This window comes from Drosophila biarmipes, chromosome 3L, assembly GCF_025231255.1.
Source record: "Drosophila biarmipes strain raj3 chromosome 3L, RU_DBia_V1.1, whole genome shotgun sequence".
Classification (NCBI taxonomy): Eukaryota; Metazoa; Arthropoda; class Insecta; order Diptera; family Drosophilidae; genus Drosophila; species Drosophila biarmipes.
The window spans coordinates 2,124,643-2,144,433 of record NC_066613.1 but is presented as its reverse complement, the minus strand read 5'-3'; the positions used below and the strand labels follow the sequence as shown (position 1 = coordinate 2,144,433).

Sequence of the window (19,791 nt, the reverse complement as noted above, 5' to 3'; positions counted from 1 at the left end):
GAAAAATGTTTGTTCCTGACTGTTTTCTTTGCCTGAGAGATTTTCAATTTAAAACAATCAAATTAAGCAAAGTCGAAAGGAACACTCTCATAAAAAGGAGTTTTATTTGTTTTTCCACTAGTTAAATATTTGTAATTCAAATGTATGTAGTTGTTTTTTTTTTTGATTTTTTACGTCTTTTCAAATATGTTAAAATACAAACCAAAACCCTTCAAACCATTTGCCGTTTTAAATATTTTATTGTATAAACTGAAACGTTTGGAACCATTCGTCATGACAAAATTGTGTATATCTCAGTTGGAACCGGTTATAAGGTCGAAAGGTTGATGGTAAAGAATGTGCCTCTGTGGGAATGAAGTATATTTCTTGTGAGTAATTATTGTAGTTGTTAATGTTCTAATTTGTCGGTTCGCAAACTAGTTCTACTTCCAACTTTTACAACTCTTTGTCAAATTGTTCAAATTTATTTGGTCGATAGTTGTATTTACATTTGAATGCTAAGGTTTTTAAGTAATAAAATTGTTATTTGTGTAAATTCGTGGCGAGTTTTATAAAAGCTAGAAACATATTTATTTTATTACTTGCAATGTCTGAACTTCAGTCATCTTTATTGTTAAAAAAACAATTGGCAGGTTCGTTTCTCAACTTGACACACATAAGTATCTGTGGTTAAAAGTATATATATACATACGTATATGGAATATGTGTGATACTTTGTTTTTTTAGTATTGTCACATGTTTTAAATACTAATACTACACTAACAATATATTTTGTAAAAAGTTTAAACTTAAGGCACGACAGGTTTACAGTTGAACAACATAATTGCATTATGGACTTTTTTAGTCAGATAAAAGATAAAAGAACTTCATCACTTACGTATAAACCTTTTCAAAGTTATAAAATATATATATATATATGCTTACATATTAATATATATATAATATGCAATTACCAACATATTTGTTATTTTTGTGTATATATATGCATATGTGCGTAAGTTTTGCGTTATCCATTTACTCTTTTGGGGCACATACGGAAAGGGCAAATAAGTGAGGTGTGTATTTGCTTGCACACTTCTTAAAGTGCCGAACTTTACTTTTGTCACACTTAAATCTTGAAAATCAATTCTACTTTTGCAACTTCTTTGGATAAAGGAAATTATTAGAAATCAAATTAATTTAGGTTTATGACATATCTCTGAAAATAAATATTTTTAAACTAAAAACCAAGTAACTTGATTTTATCGGAAAAATTGCTTGGTATACTAGAGTTTTTGTTTATTATTTCGCTTTTCAAACCAAAAATGGTTATATGTAGTTAAAAACTTAAAAATTAAATACTCCTATAAGGAGGGTCAATTTGAAGGGAGCCTAAAAAAGTGTCAAGTTGTATAGGGGAAATCCCTTAAAGGCGGGAAACTTTTAAAGGATTTTAAGCAACATTTTCGAGCCAAATCATGGTTTACCATCGTTTAGCAGTCATATGTTATACGACGTGAAGGTCCAAAAGTACAGTGCCACATTCACGGAAATGAAGGATTCATGCTGCTGTTAACTTGTGTTTCCGGTCGGGACACTGAAAAATTTCGGGAGAAAACAGAAGGGAGATTACCCCTTTGGAAAGAAATTAATAAAAAAAAAAACAAAGTGACCCTTAAAAAAACAATTTATTAATATATCTGTTCTGCAATATTGCTTAAAATCCTTGCAGAGGGTATAATAAAGTACATAATAAGTTTGCAAAGCAGTTGCACTAGACAAGTCGATCTAGCCATGTCTGTCTTTCCGTCCGTTGCTACGAATACTAGTCTCTCAATTTTAAAGCTATCGGACTGCTATTGCAGGTAGTATAAGTCGAAATGTAATGTTTTAATTAGTTGAATATTGAACTAAAATTGATCAAAATCGGACGACTATATCATATACCTGCCGTAAGAACGATCGGAAAATTGGTGGGAATATGAAAATATTATATCTTTGGTGTTTTTAAACATACAACTTCATACGCTTGGAAATAATATTTTTTAATTAGTTTAAAATTTCGAATTTAATTTTGACAAAATCGGAGGACTTTATCATCTAGCTGTTATAGGCAAGATCCGAAAATGGGTTGAAAAATAATATGAAACACATTTTAGCTTCGGTGTTTTTGACATATTATTCTTTAATATTGGGAATATAATTCTTTATATTTTTAGGAATTTCGAATTGAAATTAATTAAAATCGGACGTCTTTAACATATAGCTGTCAAAGAAACGATCAGAGAAATATTGAAATAATTTTTTTGTAATATTATTTAGCCAGCAACATTTTTTAAAAATTGCACATGGTGTTATTAACGTTGATTATTCCTTATAACTGCAAGTGTATACAAATTTCAGCTTGCCGAAGCTAACTTCCTTTCTTGCTAAGCTCTCGATTCGATAGCCTTATCCCTTATCTCTGCAAAACATAATTAATTTCTATGACCAGGGGCATCAGGGGAATCAGGGGCGTTGGGAGCATTGACATACAAGGGACTCCAACCAATTAAAAATGCAAGGCCCCTAAATCAATACGAAGCTTTGAGTGGCCAGGGAGGCGAAAAGATCACATGAAAGGATAATGACAACCTTCAGATCACATATCCAATTTAAAGATGGGAAGGCCAATAGCCGAAATGCTACGTAAAAGTATTTTCCAGCTAGAAAAGCCAATAAAAGGTCATGACTTTCTTATGTGATTTAAATATCCCTTGCACTGGAAAGATTTATTTTCTAGCTCCCAAAAAGGGGTTCTTTGAACTTTTAAGACCTTTCAGGCATTTCTTTCGATTCTAAAAATGAATCTGTCCTAAGTTGATAAGATCCTTTCTTTAAAATTATCACATTTCCCTTTAACGTTATACAATTGATCTTGCTTCTTAATTTGGCTAATTTTGTTAGAGAAACTACATTTCGCTTTCAAATAAAGCATTAGACTATTTTTAATGCTTGAAATCCAATAAACATTAAATACTTGGCAAAATGCACAAATTGCTATTTATTTGTAAAATTAAGACATGTGTTTATGGCAGTGTTGTATAGTTTTCATTCTAAAGCTGCGAAATTCTGAAGAAGAAGAAGGGTTTCCGAAGTTCTAAACCAATATCTATGCCGAAAACTGTTTCAAAATTAGAACATTGAAATCAGTAAGAATTTTTAAGATATATCGGATTAATTATCTCTCCTACCAATGTCCAACGAACAAAATAAAGACAGTTCAGATATCATTTTAACAAAACCCTTTTGTATACCCTTGCAGAGGGTATAATGATTTAATGAATGAAGGAGACGTTTCCGACCCCATAAAGTATATATATTCTTGATCAGTGTCACTAGACGAGTCGATCTAGTCATGCCCGTCTGTCCGTCCGTCTGTCTTTCCGTCCGTTTCTACGCAAACTAGTCTCTCAGTTTTAAAGCTATCGGGCTGAAACTTTTCCAAAAGTCTTCTTTGTATTGCAGATAGTATATAGGTCGGAACAAGCCGGATCGGACAACTATATCTTATAGCTCCCATAGGAGCTATCAGGGAAAAAATTAAAAGAATTATATATTCTGTGTTTTTTTAACATATAACCTTCAAAGCTTGGAAATAAAATTTTTTAATTAATTTGAATTTTGAATTAAATTTTATCAAAATCGGACGACTATATCATATAGCTGCCATAAAAACAATCGGAAATTTAGTGGTAAAATAATAAACAAAAATTATATCTTTGATGTTTTTTAACATATAAACTCCTGCGCTTGGAAATAAAATTTTTTTTTGACATATATTATAATATTGGGAATATAATTTTTTATATTTTGAAGAATTTCGAAATCAATTTTATAGAAATCGGATAACTATACCATATAGATGTCGAAAAAATTGTCAAAAAAAATAAAATAATTTTGTTTTTAATATCGCTGAAGCCAGCAACAATCCTTAAAAATTTCACATGGTGTCACTAAAGTTGATTACTTCTTATAACTCCCAGGACATACGAACTTCGGCTTGCCACAGCTAACTTCTTTTCTTGTTTTTTCTTAGCGAAGGATTCCAGGACATTTTGTACCCTCCTTGAGGGCATCCTTTTTCCAATAAAAATATTTAATGTAGTGCGTCAAAAAATATATAACATGAAGCATAACATATATAACATAACATATATATATAATATATAACATGAAGCAAGGCGAAGTTTGTATATCCTTGCAGTTATCAGAAATAATCAATGTTAGTAACACCATGTTAAATTATTATGGATTGTTGCTAGCTTCACAGACACACAAAACATTTTTTGTAATTATAAATTCATTATATTTTTTTAGCCGTTTCTTTGTGTTCATGCACAAAATATAAAAATACTTTATATATACAATGGCTTACAGAATATTTCATGCAGCCAAAGGGGAATCTATCCGATATATGAGATAAACTGAAACAGTTATATCTGGTAGTAGATTTGCATTTATAAAGGATGTTAAAAAATTTTTTTCGTTTCGTTTATTTTTAACTTCCTTTCTTCTTTTTATTTATAATTATATTATTCAAATACCACTTTCCTTCATTTTTCATTTAACAGTTCATTACAAAACTAGTCATGTGAAACGAATTGACATATGACCAACCTTTTTTTTTTATTCTACTTTTAAGCATTTTTTTTAACAACCGATGAATTTTTGTGATTCCATTCGTTTTGATAAAAAATGATTTGTTGTTGAATGGGAAAAGCACCACTTCCCCCTATAGCTTTTTTACACGCGAATAGAGTTGTCTGTCCAGTGAAGCTTTTTGTCAAGGAAGACACCTAAGTACTATGCTTGGTTATTAAGGGTTAAGCGGTTTGGTTTAGATTTCGGAGAGTTAGACATCCTTTCTTATCTTCTTTGTGAATAGAACTAGTTCGGTCTTCCAGTCCACAGTCCTCTGCCCACCTAGAGAGTGTGGATAGGGATAGGGATGTGTCATCCGCTTGGGCTACCACTTTTGTGCCAGCTTAGAGTACTTCCCCTTGCGGGGTTCCTTTGCTGACATTCCTGGTCAAGTGAGCAGATCCCATAGTGGAGTACACTACTCTGCTGGGAAAGATGGTGTGTATGAGTCCCACTATATTTTTTTTTGTTAAAGGCGCCTGCCTAAGAGAGCGGAAACCTCTCTCTATATAAGGTACTAGAGAGTGAAGGGCGGTATCTGTTGATCTGTGTTTAGTGATGTTCTCGGCGGGAAACAGTCCCTTTGTTGCAGATGAATAGATGGGATTGAAGGAGATAGTCATAAAGTAACCTAGCTAACTGATTTGAGTTACCGTCTTGGCCTTCTTACTCGCCTACTCTCACTTGTTGCACATAGCGACCACATATGGGGTTGGTGGCCAGCCGTTTGAGGATTCTGAACCCCTTCTTGGTCCTGCCTGATTAGGTGGTGTCCTCTTGAACTCCTTGGCTCTGGTGCTTACCACAATATCAGCACTCCTCTTAGGTTGCACTAGCTGGTTAGCCGTTCATACGCTGGTGGGAGGTTTGGGCTGGTTATTGTGGTGTTTTAGGCTTGTAAGGCTGTGTTGTCCGCTGGCCCTGGCAGGCATGTGCTTTTGGAGAAGTATTCTTGCTCTTATCGTCGCTGGTGGCACCTTCCGACTTTTTAAGAGTTCTTTGCTGTTGGACCCGGGTAGAGCTGACTTAGATCAGGCGGTCGCCACTTGCATGAGCTGACTGTCAGAGACTGAGATCGAGTGACACTTAGTCCAGCCCGGGGTGAATCGGGTTTTGTGTGGATAGGGAAGAGGTAGGTATTAGGTGTGCGGAGGGGGTGAGTGTGAGCTATTTGTCAGAGGCGGCAGCACAACCGCGCCGTTGGTACAGCGCAGATACCCGCTGACTGTCTGGGGCTTCTTATTTACGCGTAATGTAGGGGGCTTAACAGTAGCCGGGCCGTGTGCGACTTGAACGCTTATTCGTAGTTACCCTAGAAAATCAGGGCGCTCGCTATCTGCAACCTGCGACCCGTTCGGTAGCCTTCAGCTCGGCGCGCTCCAAGCCAACCCACTAGCTCTACAATCGCATACAAAACTAAGAACACCTCGGCATTTAAATTTACTTTCGGATGGTCGGTTTTCCAAAAAATGTACCTCGTATTCTTGAACACTTCACTAAGAGAGTCAATCTAATCATAGCCATCTGTCGGTGTGAACGCCGTGATCTAAGAAACTGTGAGATATGTCACAGAAACCGGCGACGGATTTTGAGCGTTTGGTTTGGAAACAAACCCATCATAACCAAGGGTGTCACAGAAATTCGACCGATTTCCCATAACACTGTACAAAATAAAACAAAAAAAATTCAAAATTGGAATTGCCGTCAGGCTAAATAATGCAGCCCTGAACAACTGTTTGCAGGTGCTGAATTGGTTTATTTACATTTGTAAAATGTCAAAAATTTGAATAGCAAACCAAAATGCCATCTGCTCGAATTCTCGGTCTAGAATACTTGAGTAGACAACATCTTAGAGAGGCTAGGATGCAGAGGAGAATTCATAGAAGCAACCATACAATTTTCGTTTTGATAAACAAACATTCAAATTAAAAAATGTTTTATTGTACTCGTTACTCGTACAGTAAAAAGATTAGATTAAAAGTATGTCGAAAAATATGTAACAGGTAGAAGAACGCGATTCCGACGTCATAAAGTATATGTATTCTTGATCAGGATCACTAGCCGAGTCGATCTAGCCAAGTCCGTCTATCCGTCCGTCCGTATGAACGCTGAGATCTCAAATAGAATATTTAAACTTGGCATGCAGATTCCTGGGCTTCCTAAGCAGCGCAGGGTCCCACGCCCACTCTAACGCCCACAATCTGTAGCGCCTACAGTTTTTATGATAGAACCAAAATTTTAACTGAAATGTATTTGTCTCATCAATATTTATCGACTCACCAAAAAAAATGTGCAACGCCCACAAATGGCCAAAACGCTTAAATCTGTCTGCCGCCGACATAACATCTACTGAAATAACCGGTAGGTGACGCCCTAAAATATAGCTTTTCTGCTAATATATCTTCATTATCCTTTTGCTTCCTTAAGCTGGGTAACGGGTATCTGATAGTCGAGGCACTCGACTATAGCGATCTTCCTTTTTTTTTTTTTACTACAATATAGCCTTTCTGCTAATATATCTTCATTATCCTTTTGCTTCCTTAAGCTGGGTAACGGGTATCTGATAGTCGAGGCATTCGACTTTAGCGATCTTCCTTGTTTTTTACTACAATACTAAGAGCCGTACTATAACAAATTAGTTAACACGACATTTCGAGATTTGGCCCTACCCCGAGATTTGGCATTTTAAAGTTCGAGCAAATCTGTAGACTGGACGGTTTGCACACGTTTTTTATGACGGTTAATTAAAACTAATTTTTTAATTTTTAAAAAGCCCTAAGTAAATATACAAATTGAAGCATATGTGTTATCTTCAGTAAAGTTTTATTCTTGAAAAGCATTTGTAAGTTGGTTTATTCTATAAAAACAGCTGTAAAAATTCGGGTGATTTAAAAACTGTCAAAAATGACGTCTGTGACACATAGATTTGCTTTTCGAGGGAAATTTGGTTGGAAGGTATTTCTGTGACATCCCCGTTTACGACTGTTAAAATACGGTGGTTTTAGAAACCGTCAAGAACGACGTCTGTGACACACCTAAAATACGTATCGAGTGACCTGAATCACATTTATTACCCTTGAAGGGGGTATGTTGACTTCAGTCAGAAGTTTGCAGTGATAGAGATGTTCCCATATTCTTGATCAGCACCACTTGTCGAATCGTTCTAGCTACGTCTCTATCCGTTTCTACCCCAACTTGTCTTTTAAAAATCTCCCCAAATGTCTTATTTCTATTGCAGGTATATGAATAAATGAGCCGGATCTGACAACTTTAATATATTAAATATATATATATATATATATATATATATATATATGATTTTCGAAATTTATGACAAATTAACTTCAACTCTTTAAAACATCATTCTTAAAGAATGTCCGAATTAAAAAAAAATTGTAAAAGGGACAACTTTATCGTACACTACTGCTCTTGTGTTAGACGCACTCAGTTTTCCACACAAATTTGTTTTATTTTTATTCAAAAAAAAAAAAATTCAAAAACCTTGGTTATTTAATAATACTTCAATTATAATATTCAAAATATTAAAAAAATATAACAAGTTGTGTTTTCAAACATTTTCATTTCAAAATAAGGCACATGTTTCCTAATCGATAGAATAGACGCACTTAGACATACAATTAAAAAAAAAAGTAATTTATTTTTAATTTCTAAACTTCTCAGTATGAGTACTGCCTCCTTTGTTAGTAAATCCTTTATATATGCATATATCCGGTCCTTCATAGAATATGGGATCTATGTATTTCAACGAAAGGTCTCTCCAAGTACGTTTAATAGCTGCAGTTAATGTTTCCTTATCTTCGTATGCTTTTGTCCTTTCTCCCCAAACCTTTTCAATTACGTTGAGATCTGGAGAATGTGGTGGCCAGGTCATGATATTAACGTATTCACTCGAAATAAACGACTTTTGTACTCGAGCGTTATGAATAAGAGCATAGTTATGTTGAAAAGTCCAAGGAATTGGTCCAAAAAGATCATTTAATTTTGAGAGTACGGACTCCAGCAATGTTTTAAAGCGATCGCCGTTCATCTTCTGATCGATTAAAGTGAAGTCAATTGATTGTTCCATAAAACGTGATGGCACACCCACACCATTTCTTCACCTTCTCGACTGTAATGGCGACTTAAATATAGCTCATCTTTTAGCAAATAGTGATAATAATATTGAAATCCATCGGGGCCATCTGAATTAAAACGTTTTTCCTTAGTAACAAGCCGAAGTTTGTATACCCTTGCAGTTATAACAAATAATCATCTTTAGTAATCATGTAAAATTTTTAAGTATTGTTGCTTACTTTAGTGATCTTACAAAAAATATTATTTCAATCTTTTTTCTCCTTTTTTTTTGAGAGCTATATGTTAGAGTATATAATATAATATATAATATAAAAATGATATTCCCAATATCATAACATAATATGTCTAAAATAATTTGTTTCATATTATTTTTCCACCAATTATCCGATCGTTCCTATGACAGCTATATGATATAGTCGTCCGATTTTGATAAAATTTAATTCGAAATTCAGAACTTATTATAAAATGTTATTTTTAGGCTAATAAAGTTATATATTAAAAACACCAAAGATATAATTTTCATTTCATGTTTTCCGACTAATTTTTCGATCGTTTCAATGGCAGCTGATGATGATGATATAGTGGTCCGATTTTGATCAAATTTAATTCTAAATTCAAAACCAATTAAAAATGTTATTTAACAAGAAAGGAAATTAACTTCGGCAAGCCGAAGTTGGTATACCCTTGCAGTTCTAAGAAATAGCCAACTTAAGTAAATAATTTTTTCATATTATTTTCCCACTAATTTCCCGATTGTTCCTATGACAGCTATATGATATAGTCGTCCGATTTTAATAAAAGTTAATTTGAAAGCTTAGAAAGTAATATATTAAAAAACACAAAAGATATAATTTTTTCATATTTTCCGGTTAATTTTCCGATCGTTTCTATTTCTATTTATATAGTCGTCCGATTTTGATAAAATTTTATTTAGAAACTCAGAACTAATTAAAAAATTTTATTTCCAAGCTATGAAGATTATGTGTCAAAAAGCACTAAAGCTTAATTTGTCTCATGTTATTGTCCTGCCAATTTTCCGATCGTTTTTATGACAGCTTTATGATATAGTCGTCCGATTTTGATAAAATTTAATTCGAAATTCAAAACCCAATAAAACATGTTATTTCCAAGCGTACCATTAATTTTCCGATCGTTCGTATGAAAAAATTTAATTCAAATTTCAGAACTAATTAAAAAATTTTATTTCCAAGCTGAGAAGGTTATACATATGTCAAAAAGCACCAAAGTTATAATTTCTTTCGTGTTATTTTGCCACCAATTTTTCGATTGTTCCTATGACAGCTATGCGATACAGTCGTCTAATTTTGATAAAATTGAATTCGAAATTCAGAACCAATTAAAAAATGTTATTTACAAGCTTAGAAGGTTATATGTTAAAAGCACGATCTAATTTTTTCATACTATTTTTTCACTAATTTTCCGATTGTTCAATTAAAAAATGTTTTTCCAAGCGTAAAAGGTTGGTGGGAAAATAATAGGAAACAAATTATTGCTTTGGGGCTCTTGGACATATTATCTTATAATATTGGGAATTTCGAATTCAATTTAATAAAATTCGGACTACTCTATCATACAGATGTCAAAAAAATTATCTGAAAAAAGAATGAAATACATTTCTATTAATACCACGGAAGTCAGCAACAATCCTTAATTTCACATGGTGTTACTAAAGTTGTCTATTTCTTATAACTGCAAGCCGAAGTTAACTTCCTTTCTTGTTTTCCTTTGAAGTTTTTCCATATGCCTCTGGATCATTTAAATATCTAATACGTTCTAATAAGCTCATAAAACCAGCTTTTCCCATTTTACTTTAAATATTGCTCTAAAACAATTTATTAGTTTATTTTTAATATTTTCTCTATACAAAAAACCTCACTTGCTTATGTAAGACAAATAAATGTAAAGTGCGTCTATTTCAATGACCAACCAAAAACACCCGTGATTGCCGTAGAAATTTCTGAATCTTCGAATAATGAACTGTGATAACATATTTTTCGAACAAGATTCGAACTCTGATAAGAAAAACTTTTTGGAAAATTAAAATAAGCATTATTATAAATATACCATTTTATTTAAAATAAAATTTGGTGCGTATAACTTATGACCAGCGATGTGGTATTTAAAGTCAAAATAATCAAAAGGCCGTTATGATTCGTTTTTCAAAAACTTTCAAATTGGATTTGGGCTTTCCAAAGTTAGCTTCCTTTCTTTTTAAGATTGTTTTAGTGTACATATTGTTTTATGGCATTTTCCTTAGATCTATCGGCGTGTCAAAAGTTAATTTAGTCGGATAATTAGATAAATTGGTTAGCTGAGTAAAGTAATTCTGCTTTCTCTTGTTGTTCAACTAAATTTAAATCTTATTGCGCGTTCAACAGAAAATATTTAATTATAACAAATGTGTTTGTATTCGTTTCAGAACTGAACAAGAATCCAGTGGAAGGATTTTCAGCTGGATTAATTGATGAAAATGATATATTTCGTTGGGAAGTCTTAATAATTGGACCACCAGATACGCTATAGTATGTTATTACCAATAAGTTACTTACATAAGCTAGGACTAAAACCTTAGTAAATATAGGTTTCCTTTAACATTACAATGATTTAAAACTAGTAGAAATGGTTTCTAGGGAATCTTTTTGGGACATTAAAAATCAGGAAACAGAGTAAATCGTGACTCTCATTCGCGCGCTCATTGCTGGCACAAATTAACATCATCTACATAAGTACAAGTGACTTCTTTAGGCCTAGAGGAATGGTGATTAATGTAAAAAGGAGCGGGGTTCCGTGTGGTTACCTGAAGTAACCCGGATAAGGATTGGAAATTATTTTTTCAAAATGCGTCTTTTTATCTTATTAAATAACCTTAGATCCACTTAAGATCACATAGAAACCCTAATAGGTATAATTTTATTATTTGATTAATTGAAACAAAAGCTTTACTAAAACCAGTCTGAAATCTTTCCTTGAACCTTTTTTCCTAAATAAAGTAAACTCCAAAAGGTTTGTTGTCGTTGACCCACGTATTATAAATCCCTTTTGGCATGAACATATAAGAGACCTACATCTTTGTTGCAAATGGGGTGTAATAATATAGTTTCATGCGATAATGTTGCTTCCCTTTTTATACCCTTGCAGAAAGACTAATGATTTCAATCAGAAGTTTGCAAAGTAGTCAAGAAGACCTTTCCGACCCCATATATAAACTATATTTTTTCTTAATTAGCATCACTAGACGAGTCGATTAAGACATGTCCGTCTGTCTGTCCGTTTATACGCAAACTAGTCTCTCAGTTTAAAAGCTAACGGGCTGAAAGGTACACAAAAGTCTTCATTCTTTTGAAGGTACTATATAAGTCGGAACCATCCGGATCGGACTTCAGTGTGTTATAGGCCCCATAGGAATAAACAAGGAAACAACAATTTTTTAGTTATATTTTTGGTGTTTTTTAACAAAACAAAATTGGACGACTATATAATATAGCTGTCAAAGGAACGGTCCGAAAATGTATGGGAAAATAATAATATTGGAAATAAGATCTTTAAATTACTTCGGAATTTCGAATTTAATTTTATTAATATCGGATGAATATCAGATAGCTGCCATAGGAACGATCGAAAAATGGATGGATAAATAAAATGAAACATTTTAGCTTCGGTGTTTTTGGACATATTATACTTCTGGTAATATCATTTCTTGTATTTTTACGAATTTTGAGTTAAATTTTATAACAAATTATAAAAAAAAAATTTTTAATGTCACTACATAATCACTAAAAACAATTTTTAAAATTGAACATGGTGTTAGTAACATTGATTATTTCTTAAAATTGCAAGGGTATACAACGGGTTTAAATTAAATATTAAATTTATAATTTGGCCACCACATGATGGAAAGCTTCCTAAAACTTGTTACTCTTATTTTTCTACTTTTTCTTTAAAGATCTTCAGATATGGTGTCACTCGATCTTCAACAAATACAATATACTCTTTAAATTTACAAGTGTCTTGTATAGAAAGGGATGTAAAAGTTGTAAGGTGGATAAGGATTAGCAAATTGTACCTTGGCAGGATTTTTAAATTTTTTCTATAACTTTCATTTTGTTGATGTTCATATCAACAGTATCCGAAAAATTATAATATATTAAATTATTTTCAATTGTATAAACGCAGACAAAAAAACAATACATTTTTAATATTGATTCTTATTTGTATTAGTTGAAAAATAATAATAGATACATAATATTAATATTAGAATATTTATAAAAATTGATTGCTGACAGAGCAGGAGTGAAAATGCAACAACCCACTGTATTAATAAAAACATTGCGTTATTCCATTAGCTATTCAATTCAACAATATTGCCAACTATCAATCTTCAGACCAAACATCGCCTTCAATTAATGGGTAGAGGTGCAAGATGATGTACTGAACTTTTGTAACCGAACTGACCATGACAATAGTTCTTTATTAAAGGTTGTCTGATTCCTTTATTTTCACTTGAGCCTCTTAGTGCAGCACTGCGATATAGTCTCGCCAAAAACGTTACGTTACGTTTAGAGGGTCTTAAAGGGTTTCACGCTATTTGATCAACAGAAACATTCTATGTGCCCTATTTAATACTTTATGTATAAACATTTTGGTGAAGTCTGCGAGTTCATGGAGTCTTAATTTTGACAACATGCTGTACAGGCTAGACTTTAAAGTTAGCCTTACCAAGCGAACATGATTTCCTTCCTTATTCGATTATCGTCGCGTATCTTACTATCTGTAGCCTTTATATGATTGCAAGCCAAATTATCCTTTAAAAGGTATACTTTTATTGTTCTTCCCATTCCGACCGCGGTTTGAGGTCTACTCTAACCATGACTATATAAATTACGGCTTCCTTCTCTAAACAGGATAACAAATGAATAATCATTGGATAGCGATTTTTCGTTGTGAACCAAGCCGTTGAACAAACCTGTACAACTGTGACCTCAATTCTAATTATATGATTCTTATTCCGCTCAAGCTGTTCCATCAATTTGTGCTGTCGCTAAGAAGTGCTATCAATACGTTTTTGACTTTCACCCTACAACTTCCCTTTTCATACCCTTGCAGAGGGCATCGGGCTGAAACTTTCCCAAAAGTCTTATTTCTATTGCAGGTAGTATATGAGTCGGAACCAGCCGGATCGGACACCTTATCTTATAACTCCCATAGGAACTATCGGGTAAAAAATTTTAAAAAAAAGTATATCTTCGGTGTTTTTTAACATATAACCTCCTGTTCGTGAACGGTTGCAGTCTCTAATAACTTCTTATCTTTAGGCGTATAATGCCATCACTATCCTATATATTCAATCTATGTAAAAGAAAACCGCCATATATCTATATACATATATATTTTTTCGCCACTGGCAATGCTGCTATGGCGTCTCTTAGTGAAATTCAACTTAGTATCAAATAGGCTTCGAAACTTGCAAGAATAAAAAATTAATACAGTCCACACAACAAAATCTTATATATTTCTAACCATATGGTCCATCGTTCCGGATTCTTGGACAGTTTTTGAAGTGCTTTAATTCTCAGGGTAATTGTTTGCTATGGAACAATTAAAATCATGAGTGAAAAGCCGTGCCAGACTCAAGGCCAATATCATGGGCATGGGCTGAACAAACGGAAAGTGCAACACGCACAGAGATCGTCACACATATGGAGCTTCTAAACGAGGTTTGGAAGGAGTTTAACCAGTTCAGCGATTGCATTTCTCTTCACGAGGGAGTGGAGGGTTATGTAGATCCGGAGATTGACAACGCGGTCTACGAGACAAAATACCTAAGAGCGAACGCTATACTCAAGGAACGATGCAATGATCTACAACCGGGGACATCTCAAGGCAGTGGGAATGACAGCAATGGGATTCATTCAAACAATGACGCAATCCTGAACTTGCTGCAGCAAAACCAACAACTATTTGAGCGACTTGCAGTAAGTCAGACCACACCGAACACGCCTGATCATGTTGGTGGTGACGTCACATCGCCGAATTCTAACTCGGTACTCACGGCGAATTCAACTCTGAAGGAATTGCCGAAAATTCAAATCAAGCGGTTCTCTGGAAACTACACAGAGTGGACTTCCTTTCAAGAAATATATGAAATTCAGAAATTCCATCACTTGAAAACACTTCTCGTTGATGAGGCTGCCAACTTAGTGCGACACTTGGCCATCACTGACACGGCGTACAATACTGCATGGAAACGTCTTAAGGAAAGGTACAATCGTCCTCGGCACATTGTAAACTCATTTTTGGAGCAGTTTATGAGCCTGCCAACAACTACAAAGATCGATGCAACAGTCCTACGGAAGGTCTCAGACGGAGCAAACGAAATTGTTCGTGGGTTGGATGCAGTCAATCAAACGGGACGCGACTGTTAAATCATCTACCTAGCCCTAGAGAAGACGCTGACACACGGCGCAGGTGGATTGAGCGTAGCATGGAGTAAGATTCACCCACCCTGGAGGAGTTCTTCAAATTTCTGGATTCTCGCTGCGAAGAACTGGAGCTGAGCAAGAGGGAGCTTGCGACTAGAAGCAAGACAAGTACACATCCTGAAAAGCAAAAAAGGGTCACACAATCGATGGTTGCGGTTGAAAGCAGTGGTTGCACCAAAAGTAGTTCTACAGAACACACTCTGTATGGATGTCAGCTGTTTCTGGATATGTCTGGGGTGCAGAGACGATCATTTGTGAAGGAGAAATCACTGTGCTACAATTGCTTGGTCATGGGGTCAACAGGTGCAAGTCAACATTCAAGTGCAGGCAATGCAAAGGTAATCATCATACTCTTCTTCATCTCCAACCAAATCCACAGGCTATTGGGAATCTTGCCCAAATAGCAGAGCAGGACGAGCAGAACATAAGCGCGTCTAACAGCAACACAGCGACACTCAGTCATCTTGCCCAAGGAGAGGACACACAAAAGATTGTAAGTGCGCAAGGCACTGCAAAATCAACACATTTAACTGAATTAAAACGGAGCATATTACCAACTGCAATGGTTTATGTCAAAAACGCAAAAGGTGACCTCGTAACATGCCGTCTTCTATTGGACAAAGGATCGGAGCGGTCTTACGTATCCGAGCGTTGCATCCAAGCTCACGGACTGACACGATCGGCATCACGCATCTTGGTTACGGGAATCTCTTCCGTAAAAGCAGACACAACAAGGGGATGCACCACGCTGTCAAGTCTTGCATATCCGAGGCAGAATCACCTCTTCTCTGGAACGGCAAAACATCGACGCATCAAAACTCGAGGTGTTTAAGGATCTGCAGTTGGCAGATACACAATTCAACACAAACACACCAGTTGATATACTATTGGGAAGCGAGCACGTATGGTCAGTGTTCACAGGATGAAAGATGTACGACAACAAGGGTAATCTTATCGCCATTTCTTCGGTATTCGGATGGGTTATCACCTCACTCATCACATCGAACGCAAGGAACGCTGTCGCACTAACTACAACAATGGAGATTGACTGCACTCTTCAAAACTTTTGGGAACTGGAGAATGTTCAAACCAGCACAAAAGGCCTAGTGGCAATTCCTGATTGCAACAAGAGGCAAGTCTTGTCCGACGTCTCAAGGATATTTGATCCTCTCGGACTCTTAGCACCCGTTGTCATCCAATTCAAGATTATTTTCCAAAAACTTTGGCTCTTGAACTTGGATTGGGATGATCCACTCCCAACTAAACTAGCGGACATCTGGCTGAAATGGAGGAAAGATCTACACACTGTACAAAAGTTCGAACTACAACGCTTCGTTGCTAACGACGCAGACAACATCGAGCTCCACGGATTTTCGGATGCTTCAACCAAGGCGTATGCTGCTGTGGTCTACAGCAGAGTAACTAACGACGATGGCTCCATCTCGGTGTCCCTGGGGGCTGCGAAAACAAGGGTGGCTCCATTGAAACAGCAATCATTGCCACGCCTCGAACTTTGCGCAGCACTTCTTCTCAGCCAGCTTATTCGTTCGATTTCGTCTGGACTACGCCACAAGAACATAACAGTTTTTGCCTGGTTAGACTCATTAATCGTGCTATCCTGGTTATCGTACGCACCAGCCCAACTAAAAACATTTGTTGGAAACAGAACCTCGGAAATCCTTGACACTATTCCCAGAAAGTCCTGGCGTTACGTAGACTCCAAAACAAACCCAGCTGACTGCGCTTCCAGGGGTCTGATGGGTACAGAGTTGGTCGACTTCCAACTGTGGTGGAATGGACCTTTATGGCTACGGGACAAGGAGCAGTACCTGGTAAAGTTGAACGACTCACGATTTGGTTTATCTCTTTCAGACAGGACTATCAGCTCCTCCTGGCCAAGAAATCTCTCAAGAAACGATCGCAGCTGGTAAAGCTAGCGCCAATGATCGACGAAAACGATTTGCTGAGAATAGGCGGACGACTGCAACAGTCGCAACTGACACGAAGGCAAAACACCCAGTTTTGCTACCAAAAACGCATCGAATCGCGAAGCTGATCCTGGAATACGAGCACCGAGTAAACCTTCACTCTGACGTTTCCTCCCTGTTTGTAATTGTTCGGCAACTGGATAATTGCAGCACGTAATCTCATTCGCAAAATAACACACGACTGATTGTCCTCAGCAGATGGCTGATTTACCAAGCATTCGTGTCACTCAAGCGCTTCCATTCGTAAACATTGGTTGCGATTATGCAGGCCCAATTCTTCTAAAGGATGCCAAAGTTCGGAAGCCCCGTATAAGCAAGGGCTACATTTGCGTGTTTGTTTGTATGGTCACCTCCGCCGTACACCTGGAACTTGCCACAGACCTGAAAATCCGAAACATTCTTGGCTGCCTTGCGTCGCTTCATATCTCTGCGTGGCAAATGTAGTAAAATATACAGCGACAACGGAACCATCTTCATTGGAGCCAAACGATCTCTCGACGAAATGCAAGAATTGCTTTCATCACAAGAACACCAGGACATCGTAACATCCACCCTGGCAGATGATGGAATTCAATGGGTACTCATACCTCCACGAGCTCCTCATTGGGGAGGGAAATGGGAGTCGGCAGTTCGTTGTGTAAAACTGCATCTCCGCAGGATCACCGGCAATTCAACGCTCACCTTGGAACAGATGCGCACCCTGCTTGCTCAAATCAGCGCTGTGATAAATTCACGCCCCTTATGCCATGCACCGGATTTCGAAACCAACTATTTGTCACCCGCCCACTTCTTAATTGGGCGACCGTTTATCTCCGTTCCAGATCCCGACGTAAGCCACATCCCCGTGGGCCGATTAGGTTATTGGCAGAGCATCCAGGCTATGCTCCAAGGATTCTGGAAGAAATGGCATCACGAGTATCTGACCACTCTGCAACAACGTCCGAAATGGACCGCTTCTACACCCTACCTCTCGATCGATGATTTAGTTCTCGTTAAGGAGTCCAATACGCCACCAGCATTTTGGCACATCGCACGGGTTATAGAAACCTATCCAGGAAAGGACAACCTCGTTCGAGCAGTCAAATTGAAGACACCAACAGGAGAGATGACCAGACCCATCACGAAGGTCGCAGTTTTGCCCAATTCAGAAACTGTGTTTCAGGGCGGGCTGGGATGTTCGTGAACGGTTGCAGTCTCTAATAACTTCTCATCTTTAGGCGCATAATGCCATCACTATCCTATATATTCAATCTATTTAAAAGAAAACCGCCATATATCTATATACATATATTTTTTTACGCCTCTGGCAATGCTGCTATGGCGTCTCTTGGTGAGATTCAACTTAGTATCAAATAGGCTTCGAAACTGGCAAGAATAAAAATTAATACAGTCCACACAACAAAATCTTATATATTTCTAACCAGTCTTACTAAAGTTGATTATTTCTTATAATTGCATGGGTATACAAACTTCGGCGTGCCGAAGTTAACTTCCTTTCTTGTTTAAATTACTTTTAACAAGTAATTGCCAATAAAGTGCTGCTAGGACCTGTCGAATGTATGCAATGTCCCACCGTACAGAATAAATTTGCCGGGTTATTCGATATGCGTAGGCAAAAAGTCCGACACAATCAAAAAGCGCGCGAAGATCGCGTAGTATGCATGTATTAAGGCAACTTAGGTTAGGCCGCATCATCGATTGTGTTATTCTTATAATAAAATAAATTTTAAATATTTGACTGTTTAGATAACCTGTTATTTAATAATACTATATTTTATTTTACCCGCAGCGAAGGAGGTTTTTTCAAGGCACATCTTTACTTCCCCAAAGAATACCCTTTGCGACCTCCTCGAATGAAGTTTGTAACAGAAATTTGGCACCCAAATATCGAAAAAAATGGAGATGTCTGTATTTCTATTTTACACGAGCCCGGAGACGATAAATGGGGCTATGAAAAAGCATCGGAGCGCTGGTTACCAGTGCACACAGTGGAGACTATTTTGATATCCGTAATATCAATGCTAGCTGATCCCAATGATGAGTCTCCAGCAAACGTAGATGCCGCTAAGGAATGGCGAGAATCTTATACCGACTTTAAACGCAAAGTTGCTCGTTGCGTCCGAAAAAGTCAAGAGGAGTGCTCGTGAAGCATCCCGCCCTATATTTGTATATTTATATTAAACATTTTATACATTAAAAGGATAAACTGAATTATTTAAACATCTTAAACTGGTTTTGATACGGCTGTCTCTCAGCATTTCTACCCATGGGTAATGAAGTGCGCATCAAACCACCAAGAGATTTAGGGTCTTAACAAATAACACTTTATAACTTTGTAAAATTTAAGGAAGTGTTTCTTTTGATTAAAAAAAAACCGTTGGTCGTGGAGTAATAGAAAAGGGTAAAATTGTTATATTATTTTCTTACTAATTTTTCCATCATTCCTATGGCAGTTATAGTCGTATGACTAAAAAACAATTTTTAAAATTCTGTTATCAAAAAGCTAAGAACCTAGACTTGTTTCTATTTTTTATACCCGTTACTCG

The 19,791-nt window shown here is 36.2% G+C and overlaps 1 protein-coding gene across 1 annotated transcript; it reads left to right on the top strand.

Annotated features, from left to right (window-relative positions):
- The first annotated feature begins 403 nt into the window (after positions 1-403).
- LOC108025566 (ubiquitin-conjugating enzyme E2 G1) lies at positions 404-19,465 on the top strand. Its single transcript, XM_017096095.3, has 3 exons — positions 404-632; positions 11,198-11,300; positions 19,035-19,465. Exons 1-3 carry the CDS (start codon positions 587-589, stop codon positions 19,390-19,392), a joined length of 507 nt encoding a protein of 168 aa, XP_016951584.1. The 5' UTR covers positions 404-586; the 3' UTR covers positions 19,393-19,465.
- The last annotated feature ends 326 nt before the right edge of the window (positions 19,466-19,791 follow it).